The 16,946-nt window shown below is 36.2% G+C and overlaps 1 protein-coding gene across 1 annotated transcript in view; it reads left to right on the plus strand.

Annotated features, from left to right (window-relative positions):
- Nucleotides 1-16,946, plus strand: part of LOC150101176 (uncharacterized) — a 202,517-nt gene that overhangs the window by 37,899 nt on the left and 147,672 nt on the right. Inside the window, exon 4 of the mRNA XM_090402185.1 lies at nucleotides 9,582-9,741. Coding sequence (XP_090258311.1) covers nucleotides 9,582-9,741 — 160 coding nt within the window. The remainder of the gene's footprint in view (nucleotides 1-9,581; nucleotides 9,742-16,946) is intronic.

Here is a 16,946-nt window from a genome sequence, read left to right on the forward strand (position 1 = left end):
TTACTGCCACTCAGGATTTGCCGACACCATGACAGGATACACTGGAAGAAGATCACTCTACTCTATGGCAGCAAATACAAATATGAGAGGCTATTCCTGGAATCTGCCTCATCTCTGAGAAACTTTCCAAATCTCACCAAATTTGAGTTCAGAGACTGCCTCAAATTTGGGAAGCATTCATCCTTATATCTTCAGCCCAATGGCCAAGACCACCCAATCTAGCTCACTAGTGGGTACCATTTAGGACTCTAGGCCTCACTTTGGTTGCCTTTCTTCAGCCTCATTTGTCCATTGTTAATATCTGCTTGCACATATCATTGTTTTTGTAATCTCTAATGATAGCAATGTAACCTTGCCAAAATATAGGAAAGTATTAATTAAAGTTATTATTTCCTGAAAAATAATAGTTATGAGTAACCAATGCATAATCCATCTACTAGGTATACGTTAATACATAAATAAAATCAAAATAAATAAATCCTACTCCAAAAGGAGTAGGCCAAACTCGTTGAGCCTTAACTAACTTTTGGAAATCAGCAGCAGCTGTGCACTATCTTTAGATGCACTGATTTTGAAAACTTCATGACAAAAATACAGTAGACAGCTGCTGCTGCCATCTCTTGGTTACCTAAACCATAACTGGTATTACTGAAATAGTGTGAGTTCTACAGTCAATTTTTCTGAGTTTCCTGGAGAGGAACCCTATTTGCTTATGTGGGAGATTTACTTAGAGACAAATTGAAAAAAAAAAGGCTTAGGAAGAGTTCTTCTAATCAGCATCTGGAATTGAACCTGTAACAGTCTTTTTTCTGGCATTCAAGAATTATGGAATCAGAAACATTGCAGGAAGGTGGCTATGCCACACTAGGAAGGTACCCAAATAAATAAAAGCATACAGCCAACAGCCGGTCTGATTGGCTGAGTGGTTAGCATAAGTGCTCTCCAATCAACTGATTGTTTAGATGGTAGATGAATTTCATTGCCCACTGTGAGATCTCTGGAGACCTGACTGAATTGGCTTGAAAAAAGTTCTCTTTGGACTCTAGAGCAGGATGTCCAAACCAGGTAAAAAATGAATTTTAAAAAAATACAAAAAAAATTTAATTGAAAATAAAACAAACGGTGTGTGTGTGTGGAGTGGAAGGACCAGTGGCAGCCCATACATAACACTGCGACACTGCAGCATCCCCAAGGAAAAAATGAAAAATTTAAATTTTGTTTGTGTTTATAAATAATAACAATGCTTACAACATTATATGAATGCAATACAACATGTTAAAGGTTACAGCTTATGTTTTGACAGTAATTGAATAGTTAATAATTGGAATTGTTCGATTAACACTTTAGATTACGAAACAAATACACTGCGATCTAACGCAGTGTCGATATTATCACGTTCGACCAATTGCAGCCAGACTCACTGATATTCGTTTGCGCTTGTGATTGCACATCACAAGTCATTCCGACATTGCTCATTTGAGCAGTGTATCGTATGCTTGCGCGCATTATTTCTGTGAGATAACGAAACTTTTATTATTATTGGTGCATGTTCGTAGTGAGGGTGAACTATTTTTTGTAAATCTTATTTTATTTTGTTAAAATAACATATAATTATTTATTTATTATAGATACAAGGCTGAATTATGAGGGGTGTCACTGTTGAATATATGAAAAGAATTATATTTTTCAATTATCGTTACACGAAACAAATACGCTGCAATCTAACACAGTGTCAGAATTATCACTTTGGCCAAATGCAGCCATCTTGTCAATATTCGTTTGCACTTGTGATTGCACGTTACAGGTCATTCTGACATTGCTCGTTTGAGCAGTGTATGTATGCTTGCATACGTTATTTCTGTGAGATACGAAACTTATTATTGGTGTTTGTTCATGGTGAGGGTGAAATATTTTTAATAAAGCAATTTTTTAATATGTAAATTTATTTATTAATAAATTTGTTACTGATTAGGAAAAAAAGATTTTTTTTTATTTTGTATATGCAGCACCCCCACTTAAAATTTTCACTGGCCGTCACTGGGAAGGACATAGCTGTTTCAGCTAAGATCTAGCCATTTCTAACTATATAATTAATAGATATATTACACTGATGTGTCTCGTGAAAATTGTAAATAACATTTTGGCTAATTCTCAACAACCCAACCAGATATGGCAGCTCTTACTTAGAGTATGGCTATATTAAAAAAAAAAAATTATCAGCCTATTTTTTTACCCTCTGCAGGGTGAAGGCCTCTCCCATTGCAAGAGATTTTGGGTCTACTACTCCCATGGTGACCCAGTCCATATTGGAAGAAGACAATCACAAGCATCCATGCCTACACGGGATTCGAACCCTCAGTCTCTTGGCTGGAGAGCAGATACACTAACCACTTGGCCAAGCAGGCTGGGCTATATATATATATATATATTTGTTATTAATGAAACTGAAAAAAGAGTAAATATCCACTTTACAATCAACCACTACAGTGTAGAAAGACTTGGGTATTGATTATTATTCATGGTATAAATGTACATCATCATGATCATCATCATCAGTTTCTTAATATGCATCCTCAAGGATTGTATAGGCTACTGTCACAGTAGTCCACAGTATACACCCATTGAGGTGCATATCAGGAAACAAAAGAGTAAATATCCATTTTACAATCAACAAGTGTAGAAAGACTTGGGTATTGATTATTATTCATTGTATAAATGCACATCATCAGTTTCTTAAAATGCATCCTCAAGGATTGTACAGACTACTGTAGTCTGTACAATCTATATAGGGTGTATACTATAGACTCACAGTAGTCTATAGTATACACCCATTGAGGGTGCATATCAGGAAATTGAACATAATGGTGATGATTGTATACCTGGACCACAAATAATAATCAGTACCATGATTAAGTTTACGTTATTCCTAATTTCCTATCAACAATTTTCCTCAAAATTAGTTTATTACTTATTAGCATTCCAATATTGTCATACATAACATTTCAGTCTTCTAAGGCACATCTGACTGATTCCATATTCCACATAGAGCTTGGTTTTCATCTGGGTCGCTTTTCTTGCCATCATATTTGCATCAGATAACTGCTGTTTTGTGCTGACCTTTCCTCCCCTGTTCATTGCCATGCCACTTTAGATTAGTTCTGCTCACACATTCTTGAATGCTAACAATGTCAGGTTCCTTCCTAATATCTTCCTTATTAATATGATTCTGCCATTGATTTCATCTAGCAACTCCCTTAATCTTTCCCAGAACTCTCATATCTGTGGTCTCTAATCTCTGATCAAGTGCTTTCTAAGATCTAACCCAACTCTCAGATCCATAATTTAAAACTGGTTTGAAGACTGTCTTATATATATATTGCTAGTTTAGTGTTTTGGTTCATTTCTCTCTTTCTCTCTCCATACCAGCTTTACTTATTCTACTGTCCATTTCCATATTTAATTTGCCATCTTCACTAAAAACTGAGACCAAATGGCTGAAATTATTTTACTTGCTCTATAGGTTCTCCTTTGAGAATACATCTGATGTTTTCTATGTTTTTACCTGTTTTTACTGTTGATGTTCAGACGAAATTTGTTACAGCTGTTATTCAATTTAATTAAATAAAACTGGAGACTTGCACTAGAGTGGTTAGGAGTACAAAAACATCATCTGCAGAGAGCTAAGTTTGACATTTATGATTCTGATATCAGTTTTGATATCATTTTCATTCATAATGTGATCCATATAAATGATTCATAACTTATTTTAATAGTGTTACAACACCAAACGAATTCAATTATTAAAAAAAGTTTATTAATTAGTTTATATTTCATTGGATTAAGTGAAACAGTTCAAATTGTAATGGATAAATCATCTGAAATCCTATTTTGGCAATGTTGTAAAAAAATATCTATTACAGCTATGTAGGAGTTGATCTTAAAATAATAATCTCTGAAATTTTTGGAAAATTAATGCAGCCATACTTGGTTCAGGTTAGGAGAATGCATAGCCAAGGCTGACTCTAAAAAATAATCCTCCTGATCTTGTAATGACTTCTGTCCCATACTGGATATGGTGTATTCCTGCCATGAAAGGCCAGAGGTAATCCTCATCAAACATGACTTTATGTGGAGCATCTTGATGTTATAAGTTTTGGTAAAGTGGGATCTTGTTTCGAAAGAGAGAGAGGGAGAGGACAGGTTCATGTTTCAGTAGTTCTATTATTCATTTCTTCATCTGTTTCTAATCCAGAAAATTGTAATAACTAATAATACTTCACACAAATATTCACACAGTTTATTCTCCTTATGAATACATATATTATTACAATCTATTAAACAAATAAAGGATTATAGTACTACATGATAAATTTTTGTCATTGCTAATTTTTTGAACCACATTTTTCCAAATCAGTATGTTATCAGGTCTCCAGTTGCCAGATGTTACATTTCACTATTCTAATGCACTACTAACTGCATCACTCCACTTATCTTGGTCTTCCTCAGGGCTCATTTTCCTGCCATCAAACATCTGCTTTGCTAATCTCTTTCCTCTCCATTCTGTTGTGACCACACTTTAGATTAGCTCTGCTCATACATTATTAATGTTAAAAAGTTCCTTCATAATATGCTCATTGTTAATATATTAATGATTCTACTATTAACCATCCAAACAGCCACAGTGTCAGGATATATAAAAAATATAAGCTTTTTATCTTGTTATTTCAGAGGTATCCAGATGTTATTATTAACTTCAGTGTAATTAGTAACATGTAAATACATCAAAGCCAGTTTAGTGGTTAATGCATCAGCTGTTCACTCCCCTAATTTTTCTCAGAATTCTTATATCTTTAGTTCTGGTGTTTGATCATTTTGCTTTATTGCTAACCAACACTCAGATATACTTGTACCACCTTACCTCAGTCCTGAAGATATTTTCAGGTGCAAACTTTGTTTGCTTACATTTGAATAAAGGATTAAACTAAATTTATTAACACTCAGATACATTAGTTAAAAATATTTAACCAAAATATTTAGCATGTTAGGAATTTATTCATCTAGCTTCACACCATACCAGTATTGCTTATTCTGTATTTATTTTCATATTTAATTTGCTCATCTTCACTAAAAAATCATGTCTCAATTGCTGCTAGACTTATTAAATATCCTAAAAATAACATACTAATATTACCTTTGTTATCGTAGTATTATCAGGATATGAGACATAGAAGCAGAGTTGGTTGGTTGGTTGTTTTGGATTTATGATTGAAGAAACTAAAGATATGAGGCCAGCATTATAGCAGTAAACTATGTGAGTTCTTATGGCTGGTTTGCCTGTTTATGCAGGATGAAAAACCCAGTTTCTAGGAGGGAAAAAAATTGCTATCCATGCATGAGACTTGCTAACTCACTTTCAGTTGAAAAGCACTGATAAAAGTTCCTCACATCATGGACAGGATTTGAACCTGGGTCTTTCTAACCAAAGGGCATTGTGGATGCTGACTGAGTCATGGAAGTTTCTTTGAAGCAGTGATGGCAGATGTTATGTCTCATTGCCTTAGCTAAATACTGGAAGATTTGACTGTGATTTCAGCAGGAGGCAAGTTTCCTGCATTTGCAAATATTTAAATATTACGAATTGTAGGCTGAGTGCAAAGCTGGAATGAAAGTGGTCTTAACAATGTCTCCTAAAATTGGTGGTAATTCAGTGCAGCTGTATTTTTCTTGAGGTTCAGGAAATGCTTCTTTGATGATACTGACTGCAAAATATAGTCGGCAAGATTTGTAATGGCTTTTATTATTCTTTAGTTTTTTTGTTTTTTTTTCTATCACGTTGTACATCATTTTAAATTGTGGTTTAAGCCAGTAAGAATATAATTTGGTCGGCTAAATCCCAAATTGCCAGCTCATCCTCATTTGTTCAGTATCCAGGTAGATACCTAACAGGGTGCACCACGATAAGGTGAGGATTGGACATTAAGTCAGAAGCCCTGGTCAGTTCATTGCATTCCTTTAAAGGCTACGAGGTCTCCTCTGTGTTGTACAGCTTTGATTCTTAAGTGCCCCTTTTCATGTAGTGCTATCATATCCTATGACGGTACATGTCAGTAATTTGATGATGGCGATGATAGTTTTTTTTTCTTTTTATCTTGCTGGATGTCACTATAGCAAACTCATATGAATTACAAGAAAAGTTTATTATAGCAAATAGTCTGCTGCGTACTATGGGCAAATTTTTGAGTTGATAAGAGCTGTGGTTGCATTTATACCTTGCATTATGGATAATAAAGAGAGCTTTTCAATTTTTTTTTTTTTTAATTTTTTTAATAAATGTTGCATATAGACAAAGTTTGAAGACACTATGAAATGGACTGCTATCAGATATAGTAAAGATATCTGATTATTTCAGATAAAAATTATTCAGATATTTTCAGATAAAATTGTCTGAAAGAGAATTAAGAACAGCATTAAAGCTGTGTTTTCATTTGGCTGGTTGAATAAATGGATAGCATCTCAGCTGTTGATCCAACAGGTCATAGATTTGAAATCCACTAAAGGGCTTAGATGTTTGTGAATGTCTTTAGGTGGTAGATGAGTCTCAATCAGATGATTAGACTCATTATCTAATATAATGCTGGTATGTAAACCGCATAGACAAATTGGTAGTAAAAAAATGTATATAATTAACACAGCTAGTTTCAAGAAATAATTATGATTCACTTCTTTAGACAATAATAGTAAATAAAACAAAGAGTTAAGCTATAAGCAGATAACAATCACAGTGTTAAATATTTAAAAAAGCCCATTCTGTTGTTATTAGTCTTTTTATATTTATATATGGGGGGATGAAAAGTTCTGATAAAGCAACTGACATAACCACAAGAAAGAATATATTTTAAAACTCTTTAACCCCCATGTTTCATCAAATTGTAATAATTTGTTCTTTTTTTTAAGTTATATAAGGATATGTATCAGAAGGTTAAAGAAATTCAAAGACACAGAGGTGCAGGTCATTATCCAGTTTTTCGTGCTGCAAGAAAAGTCCGCAACTGAGATTCATCAAACTTTCTGTGAGACTATAGGGGACTTTGACCCAGCATATCCCACAGTTGCCAGATGAGTGGCCAAGCTTAAAACTGGGCATCCTGAGACAATAGATGTCCCCAGGTCAGGAAGACCTTCCACAGCGATCACACCTGAAAAACATCGATGCAGTGCATGATCCACAATGACAGACAAATACTAGCCAAAAATATTGCAAAGACTCTGGGGATATCCAGGGAATGAGTTGGGGTCATTATCCACCAACATCTGGATATGCAGAAGCTTTCAGCTAAATGGATCCCCGACATGTGTGAATGCCGACCAAAAGAGAGGATATGTGCTGTCATCTCAAGGAATTTTGGGTCATTTTTAGAAATCAGATTACAAATCAAAGAAGGTCAAAGAAGTTCTGAACCCAAAAGTCAGCAGGGAAGATTCTTACCATTATCTTTGGGATATAGATGGTGTAATCCTTACCAAGTACCTCAAAAAAAGGTGAAACTGTTATCACAGCAGTTTATTCAACAGCTTTGAAGGAAAAATGGCATGGGAAACTGAGCAGAGGCATGTGCTGCTTTTGCTACACATGCCTCTGCTCAGTTTGCCATAGCCCAAGCAAGTTGTGTATGGTCTGTTGGGTTTCATGAGCATGTGTATTGGGCTTTCAGTGTCTGCCTCACTCACCTGGTCTGTTCACCAGACCTGCCCCCATCTGACTATTTCCTATTCCCAAATTTAAAGAAACACTTAAACAAAATTGACCATAAACGATGAAGTCATATCTGAAACTGAGGACTGGTTTGTGCAACAAGAGAAAGACTTTTTTCTCAGAGGATTGCAAATGATGCAGCAGCATTGTAACAAATGTATAACACTTCGTGTGGGAATATGTAGAATAATGTGTAAGTTACATGGTTCTACTTCAATTCCTACATCCCAAATTGTTACAACTTTTCAGCATATTCTTGTGTGTGTGTGTGTGTTATATTATTATAATTCATTTTTACTTAGTGGGAAATATTAATAAAAAGTTTTAATGACTGATACCGAGAGATAAAGAGATGACATGGTATATTTGAAAAGATACTACTAGTTTACTAGTTTCGTTAAATTGATCAACATCATTAGGTATCACAATCAAAGAAATATATAAAAAATTACAGACTTAAAATTGCATTAACAGAACAAGTACAAAAGACAGTAGCGTGTTTGAAAACAAAATGCGAGCTTGAGTTCCAAATAAATGTAGACTACAAGCTGTCACGAGTGCGCCAATACTGAACAGAGGCAATGTGTGCATCAGAGAGATTGAAACTTAGGCTGTTGTTGATATGGAAAGAATCTAGAGAAATTTCTCTAGATTCGACAATCTTTCTCTCGAGCTCATCATAGCACACATGGATTTAGAAGTTTGAGTCCAGTTCACAATGTGTTGGCGGCCTTCGTCTGAGTTAACTGAAAAGAGAACGTGGCTAGAGAGAGCGCTAGCTCTAGTCCTGTTGTAGGAGATATCTCTACAGTGTTCTTCCAAACGTAGAAGGATGGATTTAGCAGTCTGGCCATAGTATGGCTTTCCACAATCACATAAAATCTTGTACACTTGTACACTCCTGGAAACTGAGTTGGAAGATGTTTCTCTTTAGGTTTACTAAGTATTGAACGAAGTTTTGGGAGTGTAGTAAAGCAAGTTCTGAAGTTAAACTTCTTGAGAATTTTTGCCAGTTTTGGTGAAAGAGAGCTGATGTAAGGCAAAGAGATGAAGGCTCTGGGGGAAGAGGGATCTTCAGAAGTAGTTGAGTGACTGGGGGGAAGAAATTTGTCAATTTTATTAGGAGAGAAACCATTATTAATAAAAGTTATACCATATATATATATATATATATATATATATATATATATATATATATATATATGGTATAACAGATTTACTGGGCTGAGAGACATTTTTTAAAAAAAGAGAAAATTTTGGTTTTCAGTCATTTAATCTTTTTTTTTTAAAAAAAAAAAATATATATATATATAAGAGAAGCCTTATAAAGTCAAGGAACTATACAAGCTCATTCAGCATATTCTTTTTTTTATTACAAACACCCATACCACTGTGGGACTGCCATGATCTCTTGGTTGGAGAGTAGGTAAATATATTTAACACTCTGATCATTACCAGCTAAGTGTTAAATAAATAAATAAAATTTTGTACTACCAATTTGTTCTATGTGGTTTACATACCCACATTATATTAGATCATGTTAACTTACCACAGAAGTCATCAAAATGAGAACTCATTTATCTGATATCATCTAATCTAAAGCCTACTGATTGTACTAATGAACTACAGGTTTACAACCATATGTGTTTTGCACGTTAATTTATTTCATACTGAATTTTAATCAGTATACATATTTATAGAAATATAGTGTAATTAAATATAAGGAATACAAATTTTTCCATTATGAAAGGTTAAAATGTAAAGATTTAGGAATATCTAATCTTTTTAAGTGCTGTTTTTAAATTAAAAAATGTAACTTGTTTTCTAGGAACATTCATTATTATAAAGAGAGTGGTGATTACTTTTCCAAAATGAAGAATTTAGAAAATATATATCAACAAGAACATGAACTGTTCCCACAAGATTTTGATTATCATGCTCAAAATGATCACAAACCAATAAAAAGGAAGGGAAAGTTGGAAGAAAAAGTAAGTTATTGTTTATTTTGTTATTAAAATAATCTATCAGTATGAACTTTATTCTGCATAAATGCAGGTGATCAAAATTTAAGTATCCCTGTTTTAAGGCTTTGTCGATGTTTTTTTTTGTGTACACAAATACAACATCAAAACCACCTTCAAACTCCCGACAAAATTAAGACACCTACTCAGTTCTTCCAAAGATCCTCTTCCACACCTAGGACCCCCCCCCCCCCAGGGAGTTTACAAAATACAATGCACATGTAACCTATCATGCATAGGAGAAACAGGGCAAACCATTCCAAGGACGAACACAAATGACGCATTGAATACCCTCCCATTTTGGAAAAACTGACCTTTCAGACCACGCACTCCAGACATACCACAGAATTGGTTGGAAAGGTACCAAGTCCCTACACCACACCAAAACCTGGTTCGAGAGGAAATTTAAAGAAGCACGTGAAATGCCCAAACACAATCCTAATCTGAACAAAAATGACAGTCTAACCATTCCAAGAATGTGGAGGACCCATTTGCAACCATTATAGCAACAACCAGAACAAGCCAAACAAAAATCTCAATACTAGAAGACTAGGTGAAGTTTTTTAACATTCAATAGCAACCTGAACTGTAGAAGTCCAGAAGAAAATTTTAGTATAGCAACCTGAACTGTACAAATCCAGAAGAAAATCTTAGTACGGGAGGACTTTAGCAGTTTATTGTAGTTTATTTTTTTTTTTTAACCACTAGAGGTTAGGCTAAGTAAAAGATCAATTAACAGCTTAAATAATTTACCTTTGTGGTGTGCAAGAGCACACAGCTTGTTTTCATATACACACGTATCTTTCTGATGATGACCTCAATACATGGGTCGAAACATCAATTGTTATTTTATTAATAATTAGTAAAATAATCATTTCAACACGTGTGTTTTGTGTCCCTAAATTCATAAATATGAAAGTTTAAAACTTCACCACCAGTAGCACTGTAACATCATATGCATGAAATTTGCATATCACGCAACTCAGCAGGTGTCAGGAGGGTTTAAAAAGATGGACACGGGATTTTTACCTTCATTCTGATTGTCCGTACCATCCACAGTGATGGCACTAACCTTACCCCAACGTGCTTTGCTCGTGAAGCTGCAATGCTGTTGCTGTACTCCACAAATTTCATCGCCTGAAAAATTTCGATGAGTTCCACTCTTTCTCTCCATGTGCTCTGCGATGAATGATTAGTCGTTTAAAGAAACAGGATCATTGGGAATTAGACTTGGCAGAGGTTGGAAACCAGTCATTTCAGAGGTTTCTACTACTATTGTGGAGCAGCCATGAATAAAGCCAGCCTGGTTGGCCGAGTGGTTAGCATATCTACTCTCCGGCCAAAAGGCTGCGGGTTCAAATCCACCTTGGGCATAGATGTTTGTGACTGTCTGTGAAAATACTAGTAGTGGTGGTCGGCAGTAGATGGCATTGGTGTTGATGAATGAAAGTAGTTGGTGGAATGAGTGGTGGAGATGGAGACGGAGAGTTGTGGAATAGGTGACCTCCCTCAATGAGTCTTTGGACTCCCTGGAGGTGCCATGTAATAATAATAATAATAACAACATTGGTTACTGCAGTGCATGTGCTGTATCAAGACACATGAATGTGCCTTACTATCTGAAAAATTCTATGGAAGATTCTGTGTTTCTACCTATTCAAGATAACCCTGACACAAGAGTTCTGCACACAGAACCTTGAAAGCTGACTGACATTTATTTTTGCATTCCTTTCTTGAATGGAGTTGGATGATTTTGTGGGGATATGAGGCTCGTTTTCACCTGAACGGAGCTGTGAATACCCACAGTTGGTAGGTATGGGCTATGCAAAACCCACACGCAATCCAACAAATTGCTTTTCATTCATCCAAAGTTATCTGGTGCAGGTTTACAGCTTCATTTATCATTGGGCCATTCTTCTTTGATGACATTTGCCAGTTAGGTCCTGTGACCTTCTCAGTTACTGCTGAGAGGTATTGCATTATGATAAACAATTTTGTTGTGCCACAGCAACAGGCATTGCTGTAACTGTGGCACAACAAAATGCATAGCTGAGCTGTGGCTCAGCCATGCGTTTCCCACTTCATGGTCACCTCGTTCACCTGATCTGACCCCATGTTACTTCTGGCTCTCAGGATTTCTCAATAACATGGTTTATCGTGATCGTCTTGTTAACTTGCCAGCACTGAAAGACAGCATGTGTGCAGCATTAATCCTGACCAGCTGCATTCTGTTGTTGAACACACTGTGCAAAGGAATCAGTTTGTGGCATGCTGGGGAGGGCAGCACATTGAACAGTACAGCCTGTGAGTGCATAATGAAAGTGAATAAAAATATGTTATTTATGCTTGTGTCACTTTTCTCCTCACACACAGAAAAATTACTACATCTACATTTGGTACACTATACAGCACCCGCAAGTGGTGAATTTCGGAACTACGTTTTTTCCTCAGATATTGCTTCTGCATGATGCACAGTGTATTCCTGCAAAGTTTTGCAGCATTTGGATCAATGAGTGGAGTTCCACTACACCTTAACCAGGAATACTTTAATTTTGACCACCCTGTATATAAACAGCATGTATAAGTTATGTACTACAATCTTATATAATAGCCTTACATACTAGTCAGATGTATTAGAAAGCATTGTTATTTGCAGTCACTCATGTTAATCCTTTCATGGTATTATTATTATTGTTATTATTACATCCTCCATGGAGCGACAGACTCATTGTGGGAGGTTCATTCAACTGACAACATATTTATCATATAGAATCTTAAAGTCCTAACACTCCTTGCATTAACAACATTCTGATAATGCATTCCAGTCACTGACAATTCTCCATGTAAAAAATCTACTCCTCACACCCTTGTTCACCACACTTTTACATAACTTCCAGGAATGACCTGTGGCTCTTCCCCTCTCACCTTCTACTCTTTTTATAATCCCCTCTGAATTTAATGTGATAAAATCCTCTCACTAACTTAAATGTCTCTATCATATCACCTCTCTTCCTTCTATCCACCAAACTCTGCAATCCACATCTCTTCAAGCTCTCTCCATAGCCAGCATTCCAAACTCCTGATATCGTTTTAGTCACTCATCTTTGGACACTCTCTGATGTCTCCACATCACATTGAAAACCAGGTGACCAAATCTGAGCACAATAGTCCAATTGTAGTCTGACCAGTGCCTTATACAGTGGCATAACCACTTCCTTATCCTTGCATGTTAGAGTACTTCTTATCATAGCAGCACTACGATGTGCAATCTTTGCAACCCTAGCAACATGCTCTCTAAACTTCAGTCTACTCTCAACCATCACTCCCAAATCTCTAATCTCATCCACTTCCTGCAGTACGGCAACATCAGTATAGTATATAGCCTTATATTTCTGCACTCCAAAATGCAACACCTTGCACTTATTGATATTAAAACTACAATCCTACTCTTTTGTCCAAAAAAAAGCATTTAAATCTTCTTGAAGGGATTCAGCTGATGCTGAATCCCTTCAAGAAGATTTAGCATTTATAATTCTTCCCAACTTTGCATCATCAACTAAAGATCCCCAGGCAGTCCACATGATATATCGTTTACAGACAAGTTAAACAGCAGGGGGGCCAAGAACATAACCATGGGGCATGCAACTGGTTACCCTTCTTTTTTTGAGACACTGCTCCATCATACACAACCTTCTGGTATCATTTAGAGAGCCAATCTCTGATCCATCTAACCTAGTATACTGTCTATTCCATCCTCTCTGCAGCTTGTACACCACCTTATCATGTGGTAATCCATCAAATGCTTTTGCAAAATCTAAGAATACCACTGTATATGATTCTCCCTTACACTCATCACCTTATCATAAAATGCACGTAAATTACTAAAACAGGATCTACCCTTTACAAATCCATGCTGACCTTCATAAAGAATGCCATGTCCATCAACCCAGTTTTGTATTCTATTTCTTATCAATCTCTCCAACACCTTGACCACAACTGCAGTTATACAGACTGGCCTATAGTTGGAGACTTCTGTCTTAGAACCATGCTTATGGAGTGGTACTATTTTGCCCTCTTTCCACTCATTAGGAACCCTATCCACTGCAAGACTTTCATTAAATAACCAGGTCAAGGGCATAACCAACTGTGGTGCACATTCCTTAAGCATACTTGATATGTCATCCATTCCTACAGCCTTATTCACATCTAACCGAACCAACATCTGATACACCTTTGTTTCTTTCACTTCCAATTCTCCTAAGACTTGCCTGTCTTCTATATATTGTACCGGATAATTTATACCAGTATGATATATGCTGATAAATGCTTGTTCAATAATTCCACTATATCCTTTACAGCTGTTAGTCTGTTGCTGTGACTATCCACCAGTATTAGTCTGCCATAATTATTCTTCCTCTTGCTTGCCATGTAGCAGAAAAACTCTCATGAGTTAACTTTGACCTGAGCAGCCAATCTCCTCTCATACTGCACCTTTTCTTTCTTTATCATGCTCGTCACCTTTCTTAGCCTGCACCTTATACTCTTAATGGATCTGATCACCACGAACTGCCTTGTACCTCCACCATAACATTTTCTTTTCCAGCACAGCTTGCTTCATTTCTCTGTTCATACATTTCACTCCCACTCTATTTACTCACTTAACCCTCGGTATGCAGTCATACATTCCTTGTCAGATACTGCCTTATGCATTTCCATTCATTGTCAACATCCTTTCTGCTCAGCTCATCTACCCAACGTACTGATGCTAACTGGCTACAGAGCTTCCTATAATCACCTGCTTTATACTTCCACATGTATCCATTTTTGGCAATGACCTTTTCTTGTTTCATCACCTCCCAAACAAGTACCTCATGATCACTCTCACCAACTGGTGTCAGTATCAGTACCTCATTAACAACTACATCTTGTGAAGTTATCACCAAATCCAAAACATTAAAGCCTCTAGTTGCTTCAATGACGTGCTGCTTAAGATACTTATCTCTCAGAAATTCCACAGACTTGCTCTCCTCCTCCTTCCAGTCTATATTCCTGTAATTAAAATCTTCCATCAGGATCACCTTCTTTTTACATGCCCAACTAATTTGCCTAAACATTTCACAATCAGTATTCTCTGCATTTCCTGGCCTATAACAACATCCTATCAGATATACTAACCTGTTTATTTCAACTTCGCACCACACAGATTCAAAATCTGTGCATGCACCATCAACTTCCACACTTTGCAGACACAATTCCTCTGCAATCATTAGCAGCACTCCCCCTTCTCTTTTCATATCCATATCTATCTTTCCGGAAAATTGTATATCCTTCTAATTCTATTCCCATTCACATCCTCCTCTGACAACCAAGTTTCACTTATTCCAATTACTTTTGGGTATACTGTCTCCAATGCCACAAACTCAGCTCTCTTGTTTCGAATACTCCTTACATTTGTGTATAAACATAACAATTGCTGTGTGTGTTTGAGGCCATCCTACCAACACCAACATTCTCTATTATTCTCCAACATCAACATTCTCTATTCATAAAAATTTCCATTTTTACCTGTCTCATTCCATCCTTTTTGCAGCCACATCCTCAACCTCATATCCATCTTCTTCCTGCTCTACAGTCTGTTGATTTGTGCTAGCCTGTTTCACAGGTAGACTCTGATCATTTGCTACATTAACTTTTTGACTCTGTGCCTTCTCAGTAAACAATAGCCTTTCTAAATGCCCAACACCAAACCCATTCAAATGTAATCCATCAGCTTTATGCCATTTGAACTTCCCTTCAAATTCACTCCACAGATTTACAAACTGAATGAACCCTCTTTGCCTCACACAACCTATCTATCTTACTATTCATTATCTCTGCTCTCCTTCTCAATTCATTGTTATCATATCTAGGCAACACGCTTATGACTTTCCCAACAACACTATTCTTCTTTATCTGCTGCAACAACAACTTCCTCAAGTTTCTATCAACATTCTTCTTCTCCCCAACTAAATCATTTGTGCCCACGACTACCGATAATTTTGAAAAAAAAATCAGCTAACGCCTTTTTATTCCCGTAATAGGGAGTAGGTGAGGCTGTTTTAGCCCTATCTAACTTTTGGAGACTCAGTGGGCAGTTCAATCTCCACTGGTACCCAATCAGAGATAGCTAGCCCAAGGCTATCACTAATTAAGCAGTACACAGTGAAGAGAATGGCTCAACAAGTGCTGCCATCTCGTGGTCCTTAACCCTAATACAATATATTTAATCTCTGAAATAGTTCTACGGTCGATTTTCTTGAGTTTATAGGATGAAAAACCCGAATTTCCGGGAGAAAAAATCCACCTGCCCATGCCAGAATTGACTAACTCGGGAAGCAGTTGAAAAAAAGCTTAGAAAAATTTCCTCTAGTCGCCGACTAGACTCGAAACCAAGTCTTCCTTTGTACGGTCAAGTGCTGTGGGGTGCAAATGCCACATCCACTGAGCTACACAAGCTCTCATAGAGAGCCTGTGTAGCTCACTCTACTCACTCCTCTCTCCACTAATTTTGATGCTTGGTATTTCCTTTTCTGGCCTTATAGACCAGCAAACTATGCCAGAACAGAATAAATATATAGTTATTTATTTATTACACAGCTAATATATATATATATATATATTTTTTTTTTTTTTTTAATTTCAAATCAGCATCATTAGAACAAAAAAAAAAAAAAAAAAAAAAAAAAAAAAAAAAAAAAGAAAAGCACAGAATATAGAGTATAGTACAGTCGAGTAACTTTGCAAAGAGTTTTAGAATTGTAATGGACAAAAGAACTAGTAAGGACAAAAGATATTTCAATCATAGCATACCCTCTTTGGTTAGATTTAGGGTAGTCTACAGCCATTTGTCTGAAGGGGATGTGATCTTAAAATAACAGTCACCAAATTTTTTTTTTTAATTAATGCTCCCATTGTTATTGAAGTCTAAGAATGCTTCATCACTGACATTAACTCAAGCATAGTCCCTCAGACTTAAAACAATTTCTAGCACTGGAAGTTTTCTCCATTTAATCCTGTGTGGAAAAGTGCATGATGTGCACTTTACCATTCCTGACTTAATCTAATGTGGGTAACATATCTATCATAATTCTTCAAAGCATCTAGTTCGTATATCTTCTTAGTATGCTGAGTTG

Source organism: Typopeltis vanoorti, chromosome 12 (genome assembly GCF_054136105.1).
Source record: "Typopeltis vanoorti isolate ZY-2024b chromosome 12, IOZ_Tvanoo_1.0, whole genome shotgun sequence".
Classification (NCBI taxonomy): Eukaryota; Metazoa; Arthropoda; class Arachnida; order Uropygi; family Thelyphonidae; genus Typopeltis; species Typopeltis vanoorti.